Source organism: Carcharodon carcharias, chromosome 15 (assembly GCF_017639515.1).
Source record: "Carcharodon carcharias isolate sCarCar2 chromosome 15, sCarCar2.pri, whole genome shotgun sequence".
Classification (NCBI taxonomy): domain Eukaryota; kingdom Metazoa; phylum Chordata; class Chondrichthyes; order Lamniformes; family Lamnidae; genus Carcharodon; species Carcharodon carcharias.
In genome coordinates this window covers 27,596,316-27,618,422 of record NC_054481.1, presented here as the reverse complement: position 1 = coordinate 27,618,422, position 22,107 = coordinate 27,596,316, and the positions used below count along the sequence as shown (strand labels likewise).

Below are 22,107 nucleotides of genomic sequence, written 5' to 3'. Positions count from 1 at the left end.
GAGTGACTTGAATTGGCTGAAGACTGACACCTGTGATGCAGGGGACCTCTAGAGGAGGCCGAGATGGATCATCCACTCCACACTTCTGGCTGAAGATTGTAGCAAATGCTTTTGTTGCCTTATCTTTTGCATTGATGTGCTCAGCTCCTCCATCATTGAACATGGGGATATTTGTGGAGCTGCCTCCTCCAGTGAGTTGTTTAATTGTTCATCACCATTCACGACTGGACATGGCAGGACTGCAGAGCTTAGATCTCATCCATTGGTTTTGGGATTGCTTAACCATGTCTATCACTTGCTACTTATGCTGTTTGGCACACAAGTAGTCCTATGTTATAGCTTCACCATGTTGACATCTCATTTTTAGGTGCTGCTCTTGGTATGCCCTCCTGCACCCTCCATTGAACCAGGGTTAATCCCCTGGCTTAATGGTAATGGTAGAGTGGGGGATATGCTGGGTCATGAGGTTACAGATTGTGTTCGAGTACAATTCTGCTGCTGCTGGCCCACAGCACCTCACGGTTACCCTGTCTTGAGTCGCTAAATCTGTTCGAAATCTATCCCATTTAGCACGGTGGTAGTGCTACACAACATGATGGAGGCTATCTTCAATATGGGACGTCGTCTCCACAACGACTGTGCTGTGGTCACAGGTCCTGTCATGGACAGATGCATCTGCAGCAGGCAGGTTGGTGAGGATGAGGTCCATTAAGTTTTTCCCTCACCACCTGCTGCTCACCCAGTCTAGCAGCTATGTCATTTAGGACTCAGCCAGCTCGGTCAGCAGTGGTGCTACCTAGTCATTCTTGATGATTGATATTGAAGTCCCCCACCCAGAGTGCATTCTGTGCTCTTGCCACTCTCAGTGCTTCTTCCAAGTGGCGTTTAACATGGAGGAGCACTGAGGGAGGGTGGTACGTGGTAATCAGCGGGAGGTTTCCTCGCCCATGTTTGGTCTGATTCCATAAGACTCCGGAGTTGGAAGTCACTGTTGAGGACTCCCAGGGCAACTCCCTCCCAACTATGCACCACTGTGCTCTGCTGGAGCTATCCTGCCGGTGAGACAGGACATACCCAGGGATGGTGATGGCGGCGTCTAGGACATTATCTGTAAGGTATGATTTTGTGAGGACGACTATGTCAGGCTGTTGCTTGACTAGCCTGTGAAACAACTCTCCCAATTTTAGCACTAACCCCCAGATGTTAGTAAGGAGGACTTCGACAAGGCTGAAATTTGCCGTTGCCATTTCCGATGCCTAGGTTGACGCCGGGTGGTCTGTCCAGTTTTGTTCCATTTTTGTGACTTTATAGCGGTTTGACAACTGTTACAGCCATTTCTGAGAGTATGTAAGAGTCAATCACATTGCTGTGGGTCTGAAGTCATGTGTAGGCCATGTCAGGTAAGGACATTAAGTGAACCAGATGGGTTTTTACAACAATCAACAATGGTTTCATGCTCATCATTAGACTTTAATTCCAGATTTTTATTGAATTCAAATTACACCATCTGCTTTGGTGGGATTCGAACCCAGAGCATTACCCTGGGTCTCTGGATCACTAGCCCAGTGACAATACCACTACGGCATCGTCTCCCACTTGAAGGATATTATATAGAAAAACATGTTGCATTTGGAACAGCTGGTGTGTGAGCAATACCTCTGTAAACATTTATATGTTTGGCTCCCTGGTACTGTGTCAAGTTGAACTCCATGTCTTGATTCACAGTGTCTACTGGATGAACAGCTCTGTTACAGGAAGCAGTTTTATTTCCTATCCTTTGGTAGTGACCTCTCCTCACTCTGGGAGACCCCACGGAATGTTAACATTCGCACGTAAGTGATATGTTTTTCAGCCCTGCTTGTGAGCTTGCACTGTACGTTTACATATACCTGTACCCACTCCACCATTGGCGGCCATGCCTTCAGCTGCCTGGGCCCTGAGTTCTGGAATTCACTCCCTTAACCTCTCCACCTCTGAAGACGCTCCTTAAAACCTACCTCTTTGACAAAGTTTATGACCATCTTCCCTAATATCTGCCTTTGTGGCTCAGTGTCAAGTTTTGTTTGATAATTGCTCTTGTGAAGCACCTTGGGATGTTTTACAGCATTAAAGGTGCTATATAAATACAAGTTGTTGTTGCAGGAGAAGTGGAGGATGGAACTCCCTTGTTCATATTGTCATTCTCACATCTGCTGTCCTTTTTTTTGTATCAATGGTTGTCCCGTTGTTTATTGCAGCCTGGATGAAACCCGGCAGTGGGTTCAAGATCTCCAGCCCAGTGGGAGCTGCAATCTGTTAAAGGCCATGAAGAGAATAGTGAAAGTGAGGAAGCTGAATGCTCTGCTCATTATACTGGGGACATGGTAAGAAAGTATCAGAAATGCAAAAAATGCCCAGTTACTGGTGCCTAATTCATTATCTTTACATGCACAAGGGAAAGTAGCACACAGAGCTCATGACCTATAAGGAGAGAGATTGAATGGAATGGGCCTGTATTGTCTAGAGTTTAGAAGAATGACAGCTAATAGCATTGGAATATATAGGATTCTGGGAGGGTTTGACAGGCGTTACGATCCCAGACCAGAGCTCCAAATTTTGTTATGATCCAATTAGGCACCAGTAACTTTTTGTTTAAAGTAGATGAAATTTGAAATCCCAGTTACCCACTAGGAGAATAAAGCTACAAGATTCCACTGTATCAAACAAATCAAAGGAATTTTACTATATAACAATCAAGAAAGCAAATGGTCAATACTATCTATTTTGTATTCTCAACCAGACTTAACATGAGGTAAACATGAATTAACAGGCGAACTGTGGTTGAACATGCTACAAACTGCACATTACATGGCAGACACAAACAAGACAAGTCCCCCAAATTTCTTAACAGCCCACCCAGATGTCAGTCATCACTGTGAGTCACAAAAATTCTTTAAAGCCCTGTCCTCCTCACGAGGAATTTCAGCTCTTCTCCTTCAGAGAGCTAGTGTGATCCCCAGCCGACAGCAGCTCTACTCCACCCGAGCTCCATGGGTACAATCCTCACCCAAAAGGCACACTATTCCACATCTCTCTCAAATCTGCTCCCAGGTCCGGCCTTCTTGGTTTTCTTTTCCAGCTGAGCTGACCTACCACCGAGATTGTGTCCTGCTGTGTTGGGCAGGCCACACTCCAGTGTCTATACTCCAGCGCCTCAGCTATGCTGCTGCCAAAACTGCTTTTGGGCTTCCCTGAGCCCCAACTGTTTGCAGCACAAAGCTACCAACGGATCCCAGGACTTATGTGAGCCCCTGCCCCCCACTCAGCAGCACAGAGCTAATGGCAGCACTTCAGCTGCAAGGAGCTGACCCTCCTCTCCATCTGACCTTGTCATGTGAGCTTGTTTTTGCGCTGTACCCCAGCCCCGTCGTCAGGTATTTGTGGCATCTCCGAGTAGGTTGTCCTTGCAAGTGCACAGGCCTGTCCCCCTTTGCTGCCCTCTGCGCTTGCATCGGAATTGGAATTGTAATCCTCGTCTTCCGCCTGGAAAACCCATGATTCCCTCACACAGCGTAGATGCTGAGATGTTTCCCCTGTCTGGAGAGTCTAGAACTCAAGGTTACAGCTTCACAATAAGGGAATGGTCATTTTAAACTGAGATGAGGAGGAATTTCTTCACTTGTGCATCTTTGGAATTCTCTACCCCAGACATCTGTGGATGCTCACTCATTGAGTATATTCAAGAGAGATTAGATTTTTGGGCACTAAGACATTAAAGGATATGGTGATCAGGTAGGAAAATGGAGTTGAGGGAGAAGATCAACTGCAATCTTATTGAGTGGCAGAGCAGGCTCAAGGGGTTGTATAGCCTACCTCAGCTATTTTTTTTATTCTTATATTTTCAATATGTAGTACAAAATAATGTTCAATAGCTGGAGGTAATGAAGCCTTATTGTGTCACATGACCATGAATAAGACACATTTCAACATGTACCACCCTGGTATCTGGTATTATCATAATAAAATTCCACAAGAGAAGCAGTTGCTCATTTGAGTACAGTGCATTATACGGAAAAAGTATTCATGTCTTATTAAACTCTTTACAAAAGCATTGCGTGCTTTTATTTACTGACAAGAAGCAGCTGAATGAGATGTTTTGGTAGCGCTCTGTAGCTGGTTTATGAAGGAGCCATTGCCTGTATTTGAAACAGGTCAGGTTGCTGAGGTTCTCGGCCATAGCTTGATGAGGAGCACTATCACCCCTGAATCAGAAGGTTGTGGGTTCAGATCCCACTCCAGAGACTTGAGCACAAAATCCAGTGCAGTACTATTGAATGAGGTGTTAAACTGAGGCTGTTTGCTCTCTTGAGTTGCCTGTAAAATGTTCCAGGGCACCATAGAGTTATACAGCACAGAAACAGGCCCTTCAGCCCATCATGTCAGTGCCAGGCATCAAGCACCTATCTATTCTAATCACATTTCCAGCACTTGGCCCATAGCCCTGTATGCTATGGCAATTCAAGTGCTCATCTAAATACTTCTTAAATGTTGTGAAGGTTCCTGCCTGTAGCAACCCCTCAGGCAGTGTGTTCCAGATTCCAGGTGAAAAAATCTTTCCTCTAAACCTCCTGCCCCTTACCTTAAATCTTTATGTCCCCTACTTATTGACTCCTCCGCTAAGGCCTATCTATGCCCCTCATAATTCTGTATACCTCTATCAGGTCCCCTCTCAGCCATCTCTGCTCTAAGGAAAACAACCTGAGCCTATCCAGTCTCTCTTCATAGCTGAAACACTCCAGCCCAGGCAACATACTGCGAATCTCCTCTGCACCCTCTCCAGTGCAATCACATCCTTCCTTTAGTGTGGCGACCAGAACTGCACACAGTATTCCAGCTGTGGCCTAACTAGCATTTTATACAGCTCCAACATTACCTCCCTGCTCTTATATTTTATGCCTCGGCTAATAAAAGCAAGTATCCCAAATGCCTTCTTAACCTCCTTATCTACCTTTGCTGCTGTCTTCAAGGATCTATGGACATGTACACCAATGTCCGTCTGATCCTCTGTACTTCCTAGGGTCCTACCATTCATTGTGTATTCCCTTGCCATGTTAGCCCTCCCAAAATGCATCACCTCACACTTCTCAGGATTAAATTCCATTTGCCACTGCTCTGCCCATCTTACCAGCCCATTTATATGGTCCTGTAATCTAAGGCTATCGTCCTCATCTTTTTATGAAACAACCAATTTTCGTGTCATCTGCGAACTTACTGTTCGTACCTCCTATTTTAATGTCTAAATCATTAATGTACACTACAAACAGCAAGGGTCCCAGCACCGATCCCTGCGGTACACCACTCGTCACAGGCTTCCAATCGCAAAAACAACTTTTGACCATCACCCTCCTCCTCCTGCCATTAAACCAATTTTGGATCCAATTTGCCCTGGATCCCATGGCTTCTTACCTTCTTGACCATTCTCCCATGCAGGACCTTTGCAAAAGCCTTACTGAAGTCCATGTAGACTAAATCAACTACACTACCTTCATCTACACAACTAGTCACCTCCTCGAAAATCTCAATCACTATTTTAAGGAAGAGCTGAGAAGTTCTTCCTTGTGCCCTGACCAATATTTATCTCTTAACCAACATCACTAAAGCAAGTTATTATCAAATTGCTCTTTGTGGGAGCTTGCTGTGCGTAAATCAGCTGCCATGTTTCCTACCTTATAGCAGTGGCTACACTTCAAATGTCGTTTATTGGCTGTAAAGCACTTTGAGGTGTTTGGTGATCGTGCAAGATGTAATATAAATGCAAGTTCTTTCTTTTTCCTTTCAGTCCTGATCAGACTGCAGAAATTTTGGCTGACTATATGCAGCAGTGCATGCTGGGAAGGTATCTGCCTATCCAGGCTGTCGCTTACAACTGTAGCCATTATATGACACATGTAAGTAGCCAATCAGAAGGTACTATGTGACTTGAGAACCTTAACCATGAAGGCTCCATTCTCTGCCATGGACAATCTGCGATACGAAAGCTCGCTACAAGACTTCAATCACATGGCATCTCTTTGGTTATTAGACGACTCAATGTCTCTCTCTAGGGGTTGCAAATGTCTCCAACCCCATTCCCAAAGTGGAATTTGGGAAAACCTCAACTGCTCTCTATCCTCGGACACAGATATTTCTCAGACGTGGTTTTGAATTTTTGGGAGGGTTTTAAAAAATATTTTGTGCAATGAATTAGTCAGACTCCCCGACAATTTCCTGTGTGATTTAGGAGGCAGAGCAAGCATTGGGAGTAAAATAACCAACGGAAAGACACTGAAGGGTCTGAATGAACAGAGAGACCCGAGTGGGTCAAATACACCATTCATAAAAGTGCAGGCATAGTTCAATAAAAACATTCAACAAAGTCACAATTGAATTTTTGGGTTTCATGAATGAAGACGGAGTACAACTATTGCAATAATTATGTGTTGGTTGGGATCAATTGCCATGAATGCAGACTGATGTTCTCTGCTATAATTCAACTAAGTGTCAGAGTCAAGTTATTCTTCTCTGACATGTGCGTTTTGTGAATCCAGGCGACACTGAGGGCACTGGCAGAAGTCTCAGGAGGACGCTACCATTCATACTTCACAGGCCATCAGGTAATCATTCTTAACAGCCCCAGCTGCATTTCTTTTTGTTCTGCTCGTTTTTCTCACCATCTCAGTTGACCTATTTTACTAGTGTAGAGTGACTTGCAAAGCTGGGCTTGTTCTCCTTCAAGCAGAGAGGGTTAAGAGAATAGAGGTGTTCAAAATCATGAAGGGTTTTGTGGAGTGAATAAGGAGGAACTGTTTCTAGTGACAGGAGGGTTGGTGACCAGAAAACACAAATTTAAGATAATTGGCAAAAGTACCAGAGGGGAGATGAGGAGAATTTTTTTCTCACGCAGCAAGTTGTTGTGATCTGGAATGCAGTGCCTGAAATGGTGGTAGAAGCAGATTCAATCATAACTTTGAAAAGGGATTTGGATACACTTAAAAGGATTTGCACGATTTTGGGGAAAGAGGAGGGGAATGGAACTAATTGGATATTCTTTCAATGAGCCAGCATAGGGATGATGGGCCAAATGACCTCCTCCTTTTGTTGCATGATTCTACATTTTAGCACAATTTAGACTGAATCCTGAAGGTAAGCACTGGACTATAATTTGTTTTTATTTAACGCCCTCAACATCAAAGAATGTTCCACAGTGCTTAACCGGGGCATAAGCAAAAACAGGTAATGAGCCAAAGCGAGAGAGATTGGGAGGGGTAACTGAAAGCTTAGTCAAGGAGGTGAGTTTTAAGGACGGTCTTAAAGGAGGTGGAGAGGTTTAGGGATGGAATTCCAGAGCCTGGGACCTAGCCAGCTGAGGGCAGGGCTTGTCAGTGATGGAGCAAAGGGAAGGGAGGGATGTACAAGAGGCCAGAGTCAAGGGAACAGAGAGCTAGTGATTGGAGAAGCCCAGAGATCTCGGAGGGTTATGGGGCTAGAAGAAGTTTTTTAAAATTCCTTTGTAGGATGAGGTATCGCTGGCAAGGCCATTCCTAATTGCCCTTGAACTGAGTGGCTTGCTAGGCCATTTCAGAGGTCAGTTAAGAGTCAACCACCTTGCTGTGAATCTAGAGTCACACATGGACCAGATTGGGGAAGGAAGGCAGATTTCCTTCCCTAAAGGGCATTCGTGAACCAGATGGTTTCATGGTCATCATTTCAATTCCAGATCTTATTAATTGATTTCAAATTCCACCAGCCACAGTAGTGGGATTTGAACCTATATCCCCTGAGCATTAACCTACGGCTGTGGATTACTGGCCCAGTGATGTTACCACCACTCCATCGTCCCCCCAATCAGAGAAAGGGAGGGGGGAGGGGGGGAGGCCATGGATGGATTTGAAATCATGGATATGAATTACCGTGTAGGTTAGACTGACAACCTCTGACTTATTGCTGTGTCAGAACTTTTGGCTTCTGCTCCTCTGGCCCCACAATCCTCATATCACTGCGCTCCTCCAATTCTGCTGCCGCGCATCCCTGAATTTCTTTGTTCCATCATTGGTGGCCGTGCCTTCAGCTCCCTGGGCTCTCAGATCTGGAATTCCCTTCTTACCTCTCTACCTGTCTCTTGTCCTTTAAGATGCTCCTTAAAACCTACCTCTTTGACCAAGCTTTTGGTCATCTGCCCTATTGGCTCTTTATCACACAATTCACTGAATCAGAGAATTTTAACAGCACAGAAGGAGGCCATTCAGCCCATCGTGTCTGCACCAGCTCTCCAAATGAGCACCATGTCCTAGTGCCATTGCCCTGCCTTTTCCCCAAACACCTGCACATTGTTTCTATTCAAATAATCATCTACTGCCCTCTAGAACACTTTGATTGAATCTGCCTCTACCACACTTCCAGGCAGTGCATTCCAGACCCAGCCTGGGTTTTTCTCACATCACATTTGCTTCTTTTGAAAATCGCTTTAAATCCGTGCCCTCTCATTCTTGATCCTTTTATGAGCGGGAACAGCTTCTCCCTATCTACTCTGTCCAGCCCCCTCATGATTTTGAACATCTCCGTCAACTCTCTTCTTAGCCTTCTTCTCTCCAAGGAGAACAGTTCCAACCTCTCCAACCTATCCTCTTAGCTGAAGTTTCTCATCCATGGAACCATTTTTGTAAACCTCTTCTGCATTCCCTGTAATGTGTTCACATCCTTCCTATAATGTGGCGCCCAGAACTGTACACAATATTCCAGGTGCAGTCTAACGAGTGTCTTAAATAAATTCAGCATAACCTCTCTGCTCTTGTAATCTATGCCCCTATTAATAAAGCCCAGGATACTATATGCTTTATTAACTGCTCTCTCCACCTGTCCTGCTACCTTCAATGATCTGTGCACATATACACCCAGGTCTTTCTGCTCCTGCACCCCCTTCAAAATTTCACCCCTTATTTTATATTGTCTGTCCACGTTCTTCCTACCAAAATGCATCATCTCACAGTTCTCCACATTAAATTTCATCAGCCACCTATCTGCCCACTCCACCAACATGTCTATGTCCTTTTGAAGTTCTACACTGTCCTCACAGTTTAAAAAAATACTCCCAAGCTTCGTATCATCCGCAAACTTTGAAATTGTCCCCTGCACATCAAGACCTAGATCATTTATATATATCAAGAAAAGCAAGGATCCCAATACCAACCCTTGGGGAACTCCACTACAAACCTTCCTCCAGCTCAAAAAATATCCATTGACCATTATTCTCGGCTTCCCATTTTTCAGCCAATTTTGTATCCACGTTGCTACTGTCCCTTTTATTCCATGAGCTATAACCTTTCTTGGTGACTTGGTGTCAAATTTTGTTTGATGACACTCCCTTGAAGCGCTGTGGGCTGTTTTACTACATGAAAGGCGCTTTATAAATGCAAGTTGTATTCAGCTTCCAAAATAATCCTGCGCATGATTTATTGAGTGGGGATGGGTAACTGCTTATTGAAATCTTGATGGCAAATTCTGCTGTGTCTTCCTGGCCTACAGACACAGAGGTGCTGGAACAGCGATATTGAGGCCTTGAGGAAGGAACTGCAGCAGGCCAGTGACGTGCTGGAGAAGGTACAAGAGATGCGACAGGGCCTGATGGGAGACACTCTCAGTGAGGTTATGGAGGAGGTAATGTTGATTGGGAGTTGATCCTATCACCAGATGTTGGTGATATTTCGGAGATACTTCATGCTTTTTTTTCCCTTCCCCTGGGTCTAGATTTCATCTGAAGTTGCCAAGATACAGCCCACTCGATTCCTACCCCAGCCACCCAATCATGATGGACCTCTCTGTATCGAGACCTCCAGCTTCCTTCCCAAGACCTCTGCAGATTGGCTGAGGCAAAACAGCTTGAAAGGTATCAATACAGGTTATCAAATAGACTGGGATTTGTTCCTGGGGCGATGACACTTTTATTTCCCTTAGCGGCTAACCCTCCCCCCCCCAGCTATGGCTGAGAAAATAAGTGTATCCTGTAGCACTGAAACAGGCCATTTGGCCCATTGAGTCCATACCGGTGTTTTTCTCCATCTTGTGATAGCAAAGGTAGCCTCGTGTTTCTGGAACTTTCAACCTGGGGATTGTCAGTTCAAATCCCATCAGAGCAAGTCGGGAAATTTAACCCCTTAAAATTGTGCTGGCTTCAGATAAGATGGAAGCATTAAAGCAAAATACTGTGGATGCTGGAAACCTGAAACAAAAATAAAAAATGCTGGAAAAACTCAGCAGGTCTGACAGCATCTGTGCAGAGAAAGACAGAGTCCGTATGACTCTTCTCCAGATAAGATGGGCTCAGTCAGAACTTTTCTGACCAAGTCAGAAGATGCAATGTTCGAATCCTGTTCCAGATGGTCTCAGGGGAGGGGGAGCAGGATGGGGAACTGGGGCCCCAGACATTCCCAGGGGCACCTGGTCCCCAGGAGGTCCCAGGGAGACAGGGTCCCGAGACAGGTCCAGGGAGATCAGGTCCCAAAGAGACTTGGTCCTTACGCGATCCTGAGGGGGGTGGGGTGGGCTCTGAATTCGGGATTTGCACCCAGTTGGCATCAACATATTCCCTTCATCATATGGATTGTGGTGGCTCAGAAAGCCTCCAGCCAGAAAGGACTATCTCCTACTGTGATAGAGATGGTTATAAACATGAAAGGAGCATAGATGTTGCAGCCTGTCAGACTGTTAATCAGCCAATGGGTTTCAGTTCATGGGGCACTGGTGCCCGTACAGGGGTAGAAGGGAGCTGTTCCAGTAGGACAGGCTTTGCTTGAATTGTGCTGGGACCATTGTCCAGCGAATCGAATAACTAGAGCTGTAGAGAGGGCTTTAAGCTAAATAGAGGGGGTGAGGGTTCTGGAAAGGGGATACGTAGGCTTACAAAGCAAAAGGACATGGCAGCCTTGCAGGGCAGCTATTTAGGTAATGATACCCAGAGTGTGACAGGAAGGGACAGAGTGTACAAGCATAAAAAAACAGCAGAAAACAGGGTCAAAGAGGGAAAAAATGGTAAAAGGCAAAATTAATGGCCCTTTCCTTAAATGCACGTAATATTCGGAACAAAATAAACAAATTAATGGCACAAATAGAGGTTAATGGGTATGATCTTATAGCCATTACGGAGATGTGGTTACAAGGAGATCAAAGCTGGGAACTAAATATTCAGGGGTATGTGACTTTTCGAAAGGACAGGCAGGAAGGAAAGGGTGGTGGAGTAGCTTTGTTAGTACGAGATGGAATAAGCACAATAGCAAGAAAGGATCTTGGATCGGAAGATGTAGAATTCATAGGGGTGGAGGTAAGAAATAACAAAGGGAAGAAAACACTGGTGGGAGTAGCCTATACGCCCCCTGACATTAGCTATACTGTAGGACTGAGAATAAATCAGGAGATAATGAGGGCATGTACAAAAGGCAGTAAAATTAATCATGGGTGACTTTAATCTTCATGTAGAGTGGGAAGGTCAAACTGGCAGAGGTAGACACAAGCAAGAATTCATAGAGTGTATTCGGGACAGTTTCTTAGAACAATATGTTGTGAATCCAACCAGGGATCAGGCTGTTTTAGAACTGGTAATGTGTAATGAGGCAGTTTTAATTAATGATCTCAGAGTAAAGGATCCCCTAGGAAACAGTGACCATAATATGATAGAATTTAGCTTTCAGTTTGAGAGTGAGAAACTTGGGTCAGAAACAACTGTGCTAAACTTAAATAAGGGTAATTACAAAGGGATGAGGGCAGAGTTAGCTGGAGTAGACTGGGGAAGCAATTTAGCAGAAAAGACAGTTGATGAACAATGGCAGACATTTAAGAAAATAGTTCATGACTCACAACAAAGATATACCCCAGTGAGGAAGAAGGATTCAAGGAAGGGGATAAACCAACCATGGTTAACCAAGGAAGTTAAGGACAGTATCAAACTGAAAGAAAAAACATACAATATGGCAAAGATTAGTGGTAATCCAGAGGATTGGGAAAGTTTTAAAAACCAACTAAAGATGACCAAAAAAATAATAAAGAGGGAGAAAATAAACTTTGAAGGTAAACTAGCAACTATTATAAAAATACACAGTAAGAGCTTCTTTAAAAATATAAAAAGGAAGAGAGAGACCAAAGTGAACATAGGCCCCTTAGAAAATGAGGCTGGGGAAATAATAATAGGGAACCAGAAAATGGCAGAGGAATTGAATAAATACTTTGCTTCACGGTAGAAGATACTAATAGCATTCCAAAAATACTAAATAATCACGGGGCAAAAGGAGGGAGGAAATAAATACATAACTATCACTAGAGAAAAAGTACTAGGGAAACTGATGGAGCTAAAAGCACAAAACTGCAGATGCTGGAAATCCAAAACAAAAACAAAAATACCTGGAAAAGCTCAGCAGGTCTGGCAGCATCTGTGGAGAGGAGCACAGTTCTGTTGAAGAGTCATGCGGACTCAAAACATTAACTGTGCTCCTCTCCCCAGATGCTGCCAGACCTACTGAGTTTTTCCAGGTATTTTTGTTTTAGTTTCTGATGGAGCTAAAGGCTGATAAGTCCGCTGGACCTGATGGGTTCCATCCTAGGTTATTAAAGGAAGTAGCTACAGAGATAGTGGATGCACTGGTAGTAATCTTCCAAGAATCCTTAGATTCTGGAAAAGTCCCAGAGGACTTAAGAACAGCCAGTGTAAAACCCTTATTCAAAAAGGGAGGGAGACTATAGGCCAGTTAGCTTAACATCTGTCATTGAAAAAATGTTGGAGTCTATTATAAAGGATGTAATAGAGCATTTAGAAATACATACTGTAATCAAGCAGACTTAGCATGGCTTCATGAAGGGGAAATCATGCCTAACAAATTTATTAGAATTCTTTGAGAAGGTAACAAGAAAGATAGATAAAGGGGAACGAGTTGCTGTAACATATTTGGATTTCCAAAAGGCTTTCGATAAGGTACCACACATAACGCTACTTAATAAGATAAGAGCCCATGGTGTAATAAGATAACGGCCCATGGAGGTGGTAAATTAGCATGGATAGAGGATTGGCTAACTAATAGAAGACAGAGAGTTGGGATAAGGGGGGCATTTTCAGGATGGCAACCTGTAACTAGTGGAGTGTCACAAGGATCAGTGCAGGGGCCACAATTATTTACAATATATATTAATGACTTAGATGGGGAAAGTAAATGTACTATCACTAAGTTTGCAGATGACACAAAAATAGGTGGGAATGCAAAAATGTGAGGTTATGCACTTTGGTAGGAAGAATAGAGGAGCTGAATATTATTTAAATGGAGGAAGGCTGCTGCACAGAGAGATTTGGGAGGCCTTGTGCATGAATCCCAAAAAATTAACATACAAGTTCAATAGGTAATAGGGAAGGCAAATGGAATGTTGGCCTTTATTTCAAAGGGAATGGAGTATAAAAATAGGGAAGTCTTGCTAAAACTAGTACAAAGTACTAATTAGACCACACCTAAAATACTGTGAACAGTTTTGGTCCCCTCATCTAAGGAAAGATATATTGGCACTGGAGACAGTCCAGTGAAGGTTCACTAGGTTGATCCCGGGTATCGAGGGATTTTCTTATGAGGAGAGGTTGAGTAGGTTGGGCCTGTACTCATTGGAGTTTAGAAGAATGAGAGGCAACATTATTGAAACATATAGGATTCTTAGGGAGCTTGACAGGGTAGATGCTGAGAGGTTGTTTCCCATTTGGGAGAGTCTAGGACCAGAGGACATAATCTCAGGGGTCAGGAATCAGGGGTCACCCGTTTAAGACAGAAATGAGGAGGAATTTCTTCTCTCAGTGGGTAATGAATCTGTGGAATTCTTTACCACAGAGGACTGTAGAGGTTAGGTCGTTAAGTATATTCAAGGCTGAGATAGACATTTTTAATCAGTAAGGTAATCAAGGGTTATGGGGAAAAGGCAGGAAAGTGGAGTTGAGAATTATCAGATCAGACATGATCTCATTGAATGGTGGAGCAGACTCGCAGGATCAAATGGCCTACTTCTGCTCCTGTGTCTTATGGTCTTAGCCTGTGAATCTTTTCATTACTTCACACCGTTCTCTGAAGTAAGAGTGTGAAGATATGAAGATAACAAGCAGATAAATTCTGCTGCTTGATTTCCCTGGGGACTGCTGGCCCCTTGCGATTTTGGTCTGGATTCAGATGCTGTCTTAACATTTTCCAGCTAAGAAGCTCAGTCTGTACCAAGTGTTGGCACCGAATGCATTCTCACCACTGGAGGAATTTGTGCCGATTCTTCGCAAGACCGTGTCCTCGACTCTACATGGGGTAAATGTCAGCCTTTCTCTCTGTTAATGAGCTCAGTTCAACTCTGAATTTTCCTCATTTGTTGCTACAATTGTCAAGGCCTCCAAACGCTTCCTCCTACCCATTCCCACTGTGTTTAAATCTAACCATGTTGCCGCTACTCTAACTCACTCCCTGAGGAACCTCTCAACGCATTTGATTGTCCCTTCCTCCAAAAACATCAGTTTTTAAAAAACCCAATCCTGTCACCGAATCATTTTGACCTTACGTTCTAGCCCTATTGTTTTCCCCCACTGCAGCCTGAACCATGGCCCCTTCTCCAGGGTCAGTATTTTCTGCCTTTAATATGACCCCTTTAATAAGGCCAGGACAGCCTGTGTATTGAGAACGAGATGTGGAAGTTGCTTTTTGAAATGAGATGCACTTCCTGACCCAGCTCAGGCACTGATCCTGATCTCTGTCCAGTGTCTCCGAGAGTGGATGTCAGGATAGAGTGAGATTATGCCTGGCTGCAATGTCCAGCTGCGGTTAATCCCTGCCAACCCTCAGTGTCCACAAAGGAAGATTGGCCACTGTCCCTGAGGAGCAGGATCCTGTGGTGAAGCAACATTAAGAGAAATGTGATTTGCAGATATCCATTGTGTCCTGGCTCCAGGTTATGGAGAGATTAATGACTGTTTTCTACACAGAAAGTGATGATGCAGCTTGAGTGGCATGATGGGACAGTGAAAAATGTGCATGTGGATCCCCCTTTGTTATATGAGTATCAGGTAAAAGTTCCAAACTGACATGTTCCTCAACCTGTCTCCCTTTCCCCCTCTCCTCTGTCTCTTTCCCTGCCTTCTATCTCCTCTTTCTCTCCTTCCCTGCATTTTCTCTTTCTCTCCCCTTCTCTACCTTTTCTCTCTCTCTTTCCCTGCCTGCTCTCTTTCTCCATCCCCACCTTTGCTCTGTCTCTTTTCATGACTTCCCTTTCTCTATCTCTCTCTTGCCCTGACTTCTCGCTTTCACTTTCCCTGCCTTCTGTCTCTCTTTCCCCACCTTCTTTCGTCTGCACTCTCATTTCGCCTTTTCTTTCTTTCTCTCTCACCCCACATCTCTCCTTCGCCACATCTTCTCACTCATACTCTCTCTCTCCTCATCGACTAAATTCATGTTTTATTTTTATTCTGTCCCAGAAACAGCTTGGTCGAGCTATGAACAGATTTGAGCGTAGGGCTGACTGGCTGTCCACTAGTAGCAGAAGGATGTGGGGCAACGTATGTGAAAAGAGGTCAGTCATTGGCCTAGATTCCAGCATTGTTCAAATAGACAGTGGCTGAGTTATTGTAGTTTCTGACAGGACTTCCTGTCTCTGTGCAGGGTGATGATATTAGTGGACACCTCACTCTACAATTCATTGCACATTATCCACATCCAGCACTCCCTACGCCTACTGCTTGAACAACAGATGACGAATAAGGAAAGATTCAACCTCATAGCGTGAGTTACGGAGATGACGTCAATGGAAGGGCTCGGCCCTGTGATTATCCTCTTCTGCCGTGGGGAGGATGATGTTTTCCCATCACACACCCAAGCACTTTGGGACATCTTGAGGTCATGGAATGTGCTAGACAAATACAAGTCTGTCTTTCTCTCTCTCTATCTCTTCCCCATTCTCACCCACACTCTCTCCCACATCCTTACCCTCACCCCCACACCCTCGCCCCCACTCCCTCATCCCCCCTGCTTGTCCACCCACTTGTGTGCCCCCCCTCACCATGCCCCCCTTGGGCACGTGCCCCCTCACACACGCTCCCCCTCATACAGCGCCCCACCCTCGTGCGACCCCCTGCATCATTCTCCTTGAGCGTGCCTCCCCTCATTCATGACCCTCCTCGTGCACGCCCCCCACCTTCACATGTGCCCCCCCAGTTTGCTCCACCCCCTTATGCTCCACCCCGCGAGCACCTCTCCCCCCTTCCTTATATGAAATCCATGTGCTGTAGTTTTGCTGCAATGTGATTGGCTGAGTGCTGATTTGGGGAGGTGTTTGGGGAACAGGTGGCCATTTCTCCTGGTTGTTTGGGAAGTTGGTGATGAACTGTTTCACTGTGTTCTCCTATTTCTAGGTTTGGTTCTGAGGTTAACCAATACCAGCCCCGCATGGTGTTAGTCACACCAGAGAGGCTACAGGCTGCCTGGAGGTGAGTTCCTGCAGTTTAATTTTACTAATTGATTTTCATTCAGGTCCCTGGCTTGTTGTGCTCCTCTTTTGACCCTCCTTTGGTGGCCATGCCTTCAGCTGCCTTAGCCTCACACTCTGGAATTTCCTCCCTGAACCTCTCCTCTTCCTGTAAGGCCCTCTGTAAAACCCACTCATCTGCCCTGGTGCAGCTTCCTGATGCAGCTGTTGTTCAGTTGCCTCCGTTTTACACAGTTCCGGCTTCAAGTCCCATTCCAGGGCTTGAGCACAAATATCAAGGCTGATACTCCAGTGCAATACAGAGTACTTCACTGTTGGCGATGCCGTCCTTGAGATGAGACATTATGCCAAGGCCCCATCAGCTCTCTCAGGTGGTTGTAAAAGATCCCAAGGCATTGTTTCAAAGAAGTCCAGGGGAGATATCCTGGCCAATGGTTTATCCCTCAACTGAGATTACAACAAACAGGTTACCTGGTCATTATCACATTTCTTATTGTGGGAGTTTGCTGTGTTTGCTACATTACAACATTGGGTGTATAGAGCTTTGAGATGTCCCGTGGTCATGAAAGGAGCTATATCAATGCAAGTCTTTACATCTTCTTTTCTCTCTTGCTGGTGCTGGTCTGAACCTTGGAAATGGCTAAGTGTCCAATTGCTGTGAGTAACTGTTGAATGTGATGACCTCTCTCTCTCTCTGTCCCACTCTTAGATGGGCCTTAACTCTGCAGTGCAAAGGCAGCCGGAATCTCCTGGGTGCGTTGAGAGCAGTGATTGAAAATGATCTGAGTGAACAGTGGGATCCCTGTGGCATGTACCTTCTTACCAGTGGAGTACCTGACCAGGGGATGGTACGAAGCAGAACTGAGTTTGACTCAATTTAACACAATAAAAGCAGCCATGAAATGTAATCCTTGCGGGAAAGTTTTCTCCATATGACACGCACCCCAATTTTAAACACATTTGGAAAGAATGTGGTTATTCCACATCACAAAAACCCATCAAATTATCTGGCCATTGTCTCATTACTGTTTTTGGGAGCTTGCTGTGTATAAATTGGTTGCTGTGCTTCCTACATTACAACAGTGACTACACTTTGAAAAGCACATTGTTGACTGCAAAGCACTTTGGGATAAAAGGTGCTATATAAATGCAAGGCCTTCTTTTACCCACTTGCTGTGATTAAGCAATGGATTTGAATGGGGAATGTGTATGGAATAATACACTGGGAAATCCTTTGGGCACCTGGGTTCAAATCCAACCCTGACAGAGCATAGGAGCAGGAGAAGGCCATTCAGCCCATTGAGCCTGTCCTGTCATTCAAGTTTGATCATGGCTGATTTGAATCTCAGCTCCATTATCCCCCCCTTTGCTCCATATCCCTCGATATCCTTATCCAACAAATAGCTATTGATCTCAGTCCTGAAAGTTCCATTGTTCCCCAGAATCTACAATCTTTTGGGGCCAGGGCTTCCAGCTTTCCACTGAGTGTCCAACACAAGCACACATTATCCTACTGCTCTCCGTCATTCTGCAGGCAGATAGCCTCCCAACACTACAATGTAGGATAGTCGCCAGGGTGGAATAGCACAGGCTGCTGCGAGTGTGGCACGGGATCCCAGCATTATGTTGGCTCCTTTAGGGCTGTGTTGCCCACATGTAGGCTAATTGGGAATCCAGATGTGATGATTTGCGTTTTTGATCAGTGAATAATGAATGAGTAACAGACACCATCATGGGACCTGTAATCTCAACCTCCATTCACACAGCGTATGCGCCTGAACTTTAACCTCTCTGTGTGTTTGTTGGTAAAATGGTGAGACAGAAAGCAGACAGTGAGTGTTTTTGATTGCTGTGGCTGGTTTACTTCCTTGGTCACTGACTGGTGGCAGATGTTTTCTGAGTAAATGTCCAGATGTGAGGAACCTTTACCTCTATTGTGTGTGAGGGGTTTTCTACTGAACTTAGTGCCTGTGGTTAAAATGGTGTGGTCGCAGCATACCTGGAGCTAGTCAGTGATTCCTATTGGACGACACTGGAACCAACATGAAATGGTGACATTGTGTTTATCTTTTTTATACTTTTGATGTTTTGAACTGTGCCATCTCAGAATTTAAACAGGCAGATCCCCAATGCCATTGCTCAGAATGATCACATGTTGTGCTGGTTTATACGGACAGGAGCATGATATATTAATATGGAATGTAGAATGTACTGAGAGTGTAGATTTGTGTTCCCTTTTTGCATCCACAGAATGCCAATTGCTGTTAAGTAAACACTGGGTGAGGTCAGAGTTAAAGGTTGTGTTTATACATCAGTTTTATGGTTTGCTCCCAAGACTTCACAAAGTGCTTCATATTGAAGGAATTCATTGTTGAAGTTTGATGACGGTTGTGATGTAGCCTCATCCATGATTAGTTTAGTGAGGGAATGGATGCTGTACTGTAACTGTGCTCCACGTCACCGGAGCCTGTGGTGTCACTGAGCTCTGCACCGTGTGCCCTGGTGATGTGTTTGATGCCGTTCGGGTTTGAGTTCCTCGATCTGAAGCGGGTGTTTCGATTTTGCTGCAGGACATGGTCTGTTCTTATGTCGCTGAAATCTGTGGAGGTTGTGACCTGCAACTCCACGTCTGCCTTTTCAGCCTCGGCCACGTCAATCTGAGCGGGACGGTGCCTGCGCGTTACGCCTCTCCGCAAGAGACAGCGTGCATGCTGCGGGAACTGGCTCAGTCAGGGCGGGGGAGGTTCCACTGGTTTCAGGAAACAGGTGTGTGAGAAACATTCCTATCTTTTCAGTAAGTGCGAAACTCGCGTTCTGATCTCCGATACTCAGCCATGTGGCTCAACCGAGACATAAAGATGTGTTAAATCAGGGGTACTCAACATCGGCCTTTTTAATTCATGCTCGGGGTTCTCGGGATGTGGGCATCACTGGCAAGGCCGGCATTTATTACCCCATCCTTAGGCTTGCTCAGTCACTTCAAAGGACTGTTAAGGTCAATGGTTAAATGTGCACTGTAGTCATATGTAGGCCACTTTGGGTAAGGACGGCAGGTTTCCTTCCCTAAAGCACAGGAGTGAACCAACTGCATCTTTTATGACAATCTGATAACTTCATAGTCATGTTTACTGATCCTAGCTTTGTATTCCCGACAGAATTCAAATTCCCAAACTGTTACGGTGGGATTTAAACTTGTCCTCCAATAACGTAACCACTACAACACTGTACCCACCAGACAGTGACAGAAAAGTGCTAGACTGTGCTTCTTCACTGCAGAAAGCATTCTCAGGCCATGCTGTAGTGTAATCAGATGCTCAGACCTTCACACAGTTAAAGGCTTTTTTCCAGCCAGCCTAGTGATCTAACACTATATACATCACTGCCCCAGCAACTTACTTCAGGCATGAGGTGATAGCTCCCCCTGATGGGGATTAGTGGGATGGGCAAACCAGCGACAGATGCAGTTTAATGTGGAGACATTTGAGGCAATACATTCTGGGAGGACCTATTGGGATTAGCTGGAGATGGTGGAGAGTGGGTGGTTCTTGTGCTGTGCTGTCCTGGCAGGTCCCAGGTTGGATCCCCAAACTATGGTGAGCCATTTGATTTTCAGCCAGAGCTGTGGATGCGGTGGCCCCACTGGTGAAGGGCCTCTGGTCAAGGAAAGGTGGGTGGGTTGATGGGAAATAGGCCAGGGTTCCCGGTCTTGTTGGCCCTGCTAGGAATGTGTGTGTGTGCAGACATTGGATAAGGATGGGCTCAGACTTGGCTGTGGTGATTCCCGATGCAGCTGAATAGCCAGCTGGTAGTCAGTGTTTAGACTGGCTCAGAAAACCTGCTCGCCAGGTTGGGGGTGGGGGTGGGAGTGGGGGGGGGGCGGTGGAGGGGTGGTGGCTGCCAGTAGAATAGTAACCCAATGAGAGTCAATGTCTGCAGGAGAGGAGGGGAGACAACTAGATAAATTGGTTAAATGTGCTGGTATTGGTATATGTTGAATATCTGATCTTCTGGATTTTTTTTAGGTATTATAGAGAGTGACGACATTTGCCTTATATTGGCTGAAATGGAGAAAGCTGCCAACTATTCACAGAAGGTGAGTTTAATAATCTGAACCATTCAAATAACTGTTACTACATTAAAAACCCTTGATGTTTGTTCAGTTAATATCAATGTGTGAGGTACATTTGCCTTGTTTTTATTTGTTCATGAGATGTGGGCACTGCTGACTGGGCCAGCATTTATTGCCCATCCCTAATTGCCTTTGAGAAGGTGATGATGAGCTGCCTGCTTGATCCGCTGCAGTCCGTGTGGTGTAGGTACACTCACTGTTAGGGAGGGAGTTCCAGGATTTTGACCCAGCGATAATGAAGGAACGGCGATATATTTCCTAGTCAGGATGGTGAGTGGTTTGGAGGGCAACTTCCAGGTAGTGGTATTTCCACATGTCTGCTGTCCTTGTCCTTCTAGATGGTAGTAGTAGTGGGTTTTGAAGGTGCTGTCTAAGGAGGCTAGGTGAGTTCCTGCAGTGCACCTTGTAGATGGTACACACTGCTGCTACTGTGTGTTAGTGGTGGAGGGAGTGAATGTTTGTGGATGGAATGCCAATCAAGCAGGCTGCTTTGTCCTGGACGGTGTCAAGCTTCTTGAGTGCTGTGGGAGCTACACTCATCCAGGCAAGTCGGGAGTATTCCATCACACTCCTGGCTTGTGCCTTGTAGATGGTGGACAGGCTTTGGGGAGTCAGGAGGTGAATTACTCACCGCACGACTCTTAGCCTTTGACCTGCTCTTGTAGCCACAGTATTTATATGGCTAGTCCACTTAAATATTTGGTCAATGGTAAACACCAGGTTATTGGTAGGATGACCTGTATTGTGTGTAAAAGGTTTTCCACTAAAATTAATAGATGTGATTCAAATGGTGTTGCAACACATCCCTAACTCTATTCTACTTCGGCACTATAATCCAATAAGATTTCTGCACTCCTCCAATCCTGACCTCTTCCACATCCCTAATCTGCTTTGCTTCATGATCGGCAGCCATGCTTTCAGCTGCCTGGACTCTAAGCTTTGGAGTTCCCTCCCGAAACCTCTCCACCTCTCTCCTTGTTTTAAGATACTGCTTAGAAGCTGCCTCTTTCTGTAATATCTCCTTATGTAGCTCAGTGTCAATTTTCTTTTATTACATGCCTATGAAGCACCCTGAATGTTTTATCATGTTAAAGGTGCTGTATAAATGCAAATTGTTGTTGTTTTATGCTGCGATATCTATCGGACGACACTGCTAGAATGAACTTGAAGAGTGACTTCCCTCCTTGTACAGTGTGCTGTGCTGGTCGAGTCTTTAAGGAGACGCACGGTGAAGCAGTCCCAAGGACCACCAGTCTCGGGGGACAGTTTGAAGACGTTGGTGAAAAGGGAGAATCGCTGCCCTCAAAAGCTGCTCTTTCCAAAACCCACGGCACTGACCCTGGCCAGAATGGTAAGGCCATTTCTCAACAATGCTTGAGCAATGGAAGTCTCTGAATCTTGAAAAGAGGGGGGAAGAAGGCCAGTTCCCATTTGCACCATTCCATCCAGTTACAGTGCAGCCACCCTCACCATTGGATCACCTCCTAAAC

At 45.1% G+C, this 22,107-nt stretch overlaps 1 protein-coding gene across 1 annotated transcript in view; it reads left to right on the top strand.

The window, feature by feature from the left end:
- Positions 1–22,107, top strand: part of vwa3a (von Willebrand factor A domain containing 3A) — a 48,206-nt gene that overhangs the window by 5,352 nt on the left and 20,747 nt on the right. Inside the window, exons 4-18 of the mRNA XM_041206805.1 lie at positions 1,726–1,832; positions 2,238–2,363; positions 5,819–5,927; positions 6,567–6,632; positions 9,541–9,672; positions 9,763–9,901; positions 14,221–14,324; positions 14,993–15,073; positions 15,482–15,576; positions 15,666–15,785; positions 16,415–16,489; positions 17,198–17,336; positions 19,059–19,254; positions 20,511–20,581; positions 21,810–21,968. Of these exons, the coding sequence (XP_041062739.1) occupies positions 1,726–1,832; positions 2,238–2,363; positions 5,819–5,927; positions 6,567–6,632; positions 9,541–9,672; positions 9,763–9,901; positions 14,221–14,324; positions 14,993–15,073; positions 15,482–15,576; positions 15,666–15,785; positions 16,415–16,489; positions 17,198–17,336; positions 19,059–19,254; positions 20,511–20,581; positions 21,810–21,968 (1,719 nt within the window). The remainder of the gene's footprint in view (positions 1–1,725; positions 1,833–2,237; positions 2,364–5,818; positions 5,928–6,566; positions 6,633–9,540; positions 9,673–9,762; positions 9,902–14,220; positions 14,325–14,992; positions 15,074–15,481; positions 15,577–15,665; positions 15,786–16,414; positions 16,490–17,197; positions 17,337–19,058; positions 19,255–20,510; positions 20,582–21,809; positions 21,969–22,107) is intronic.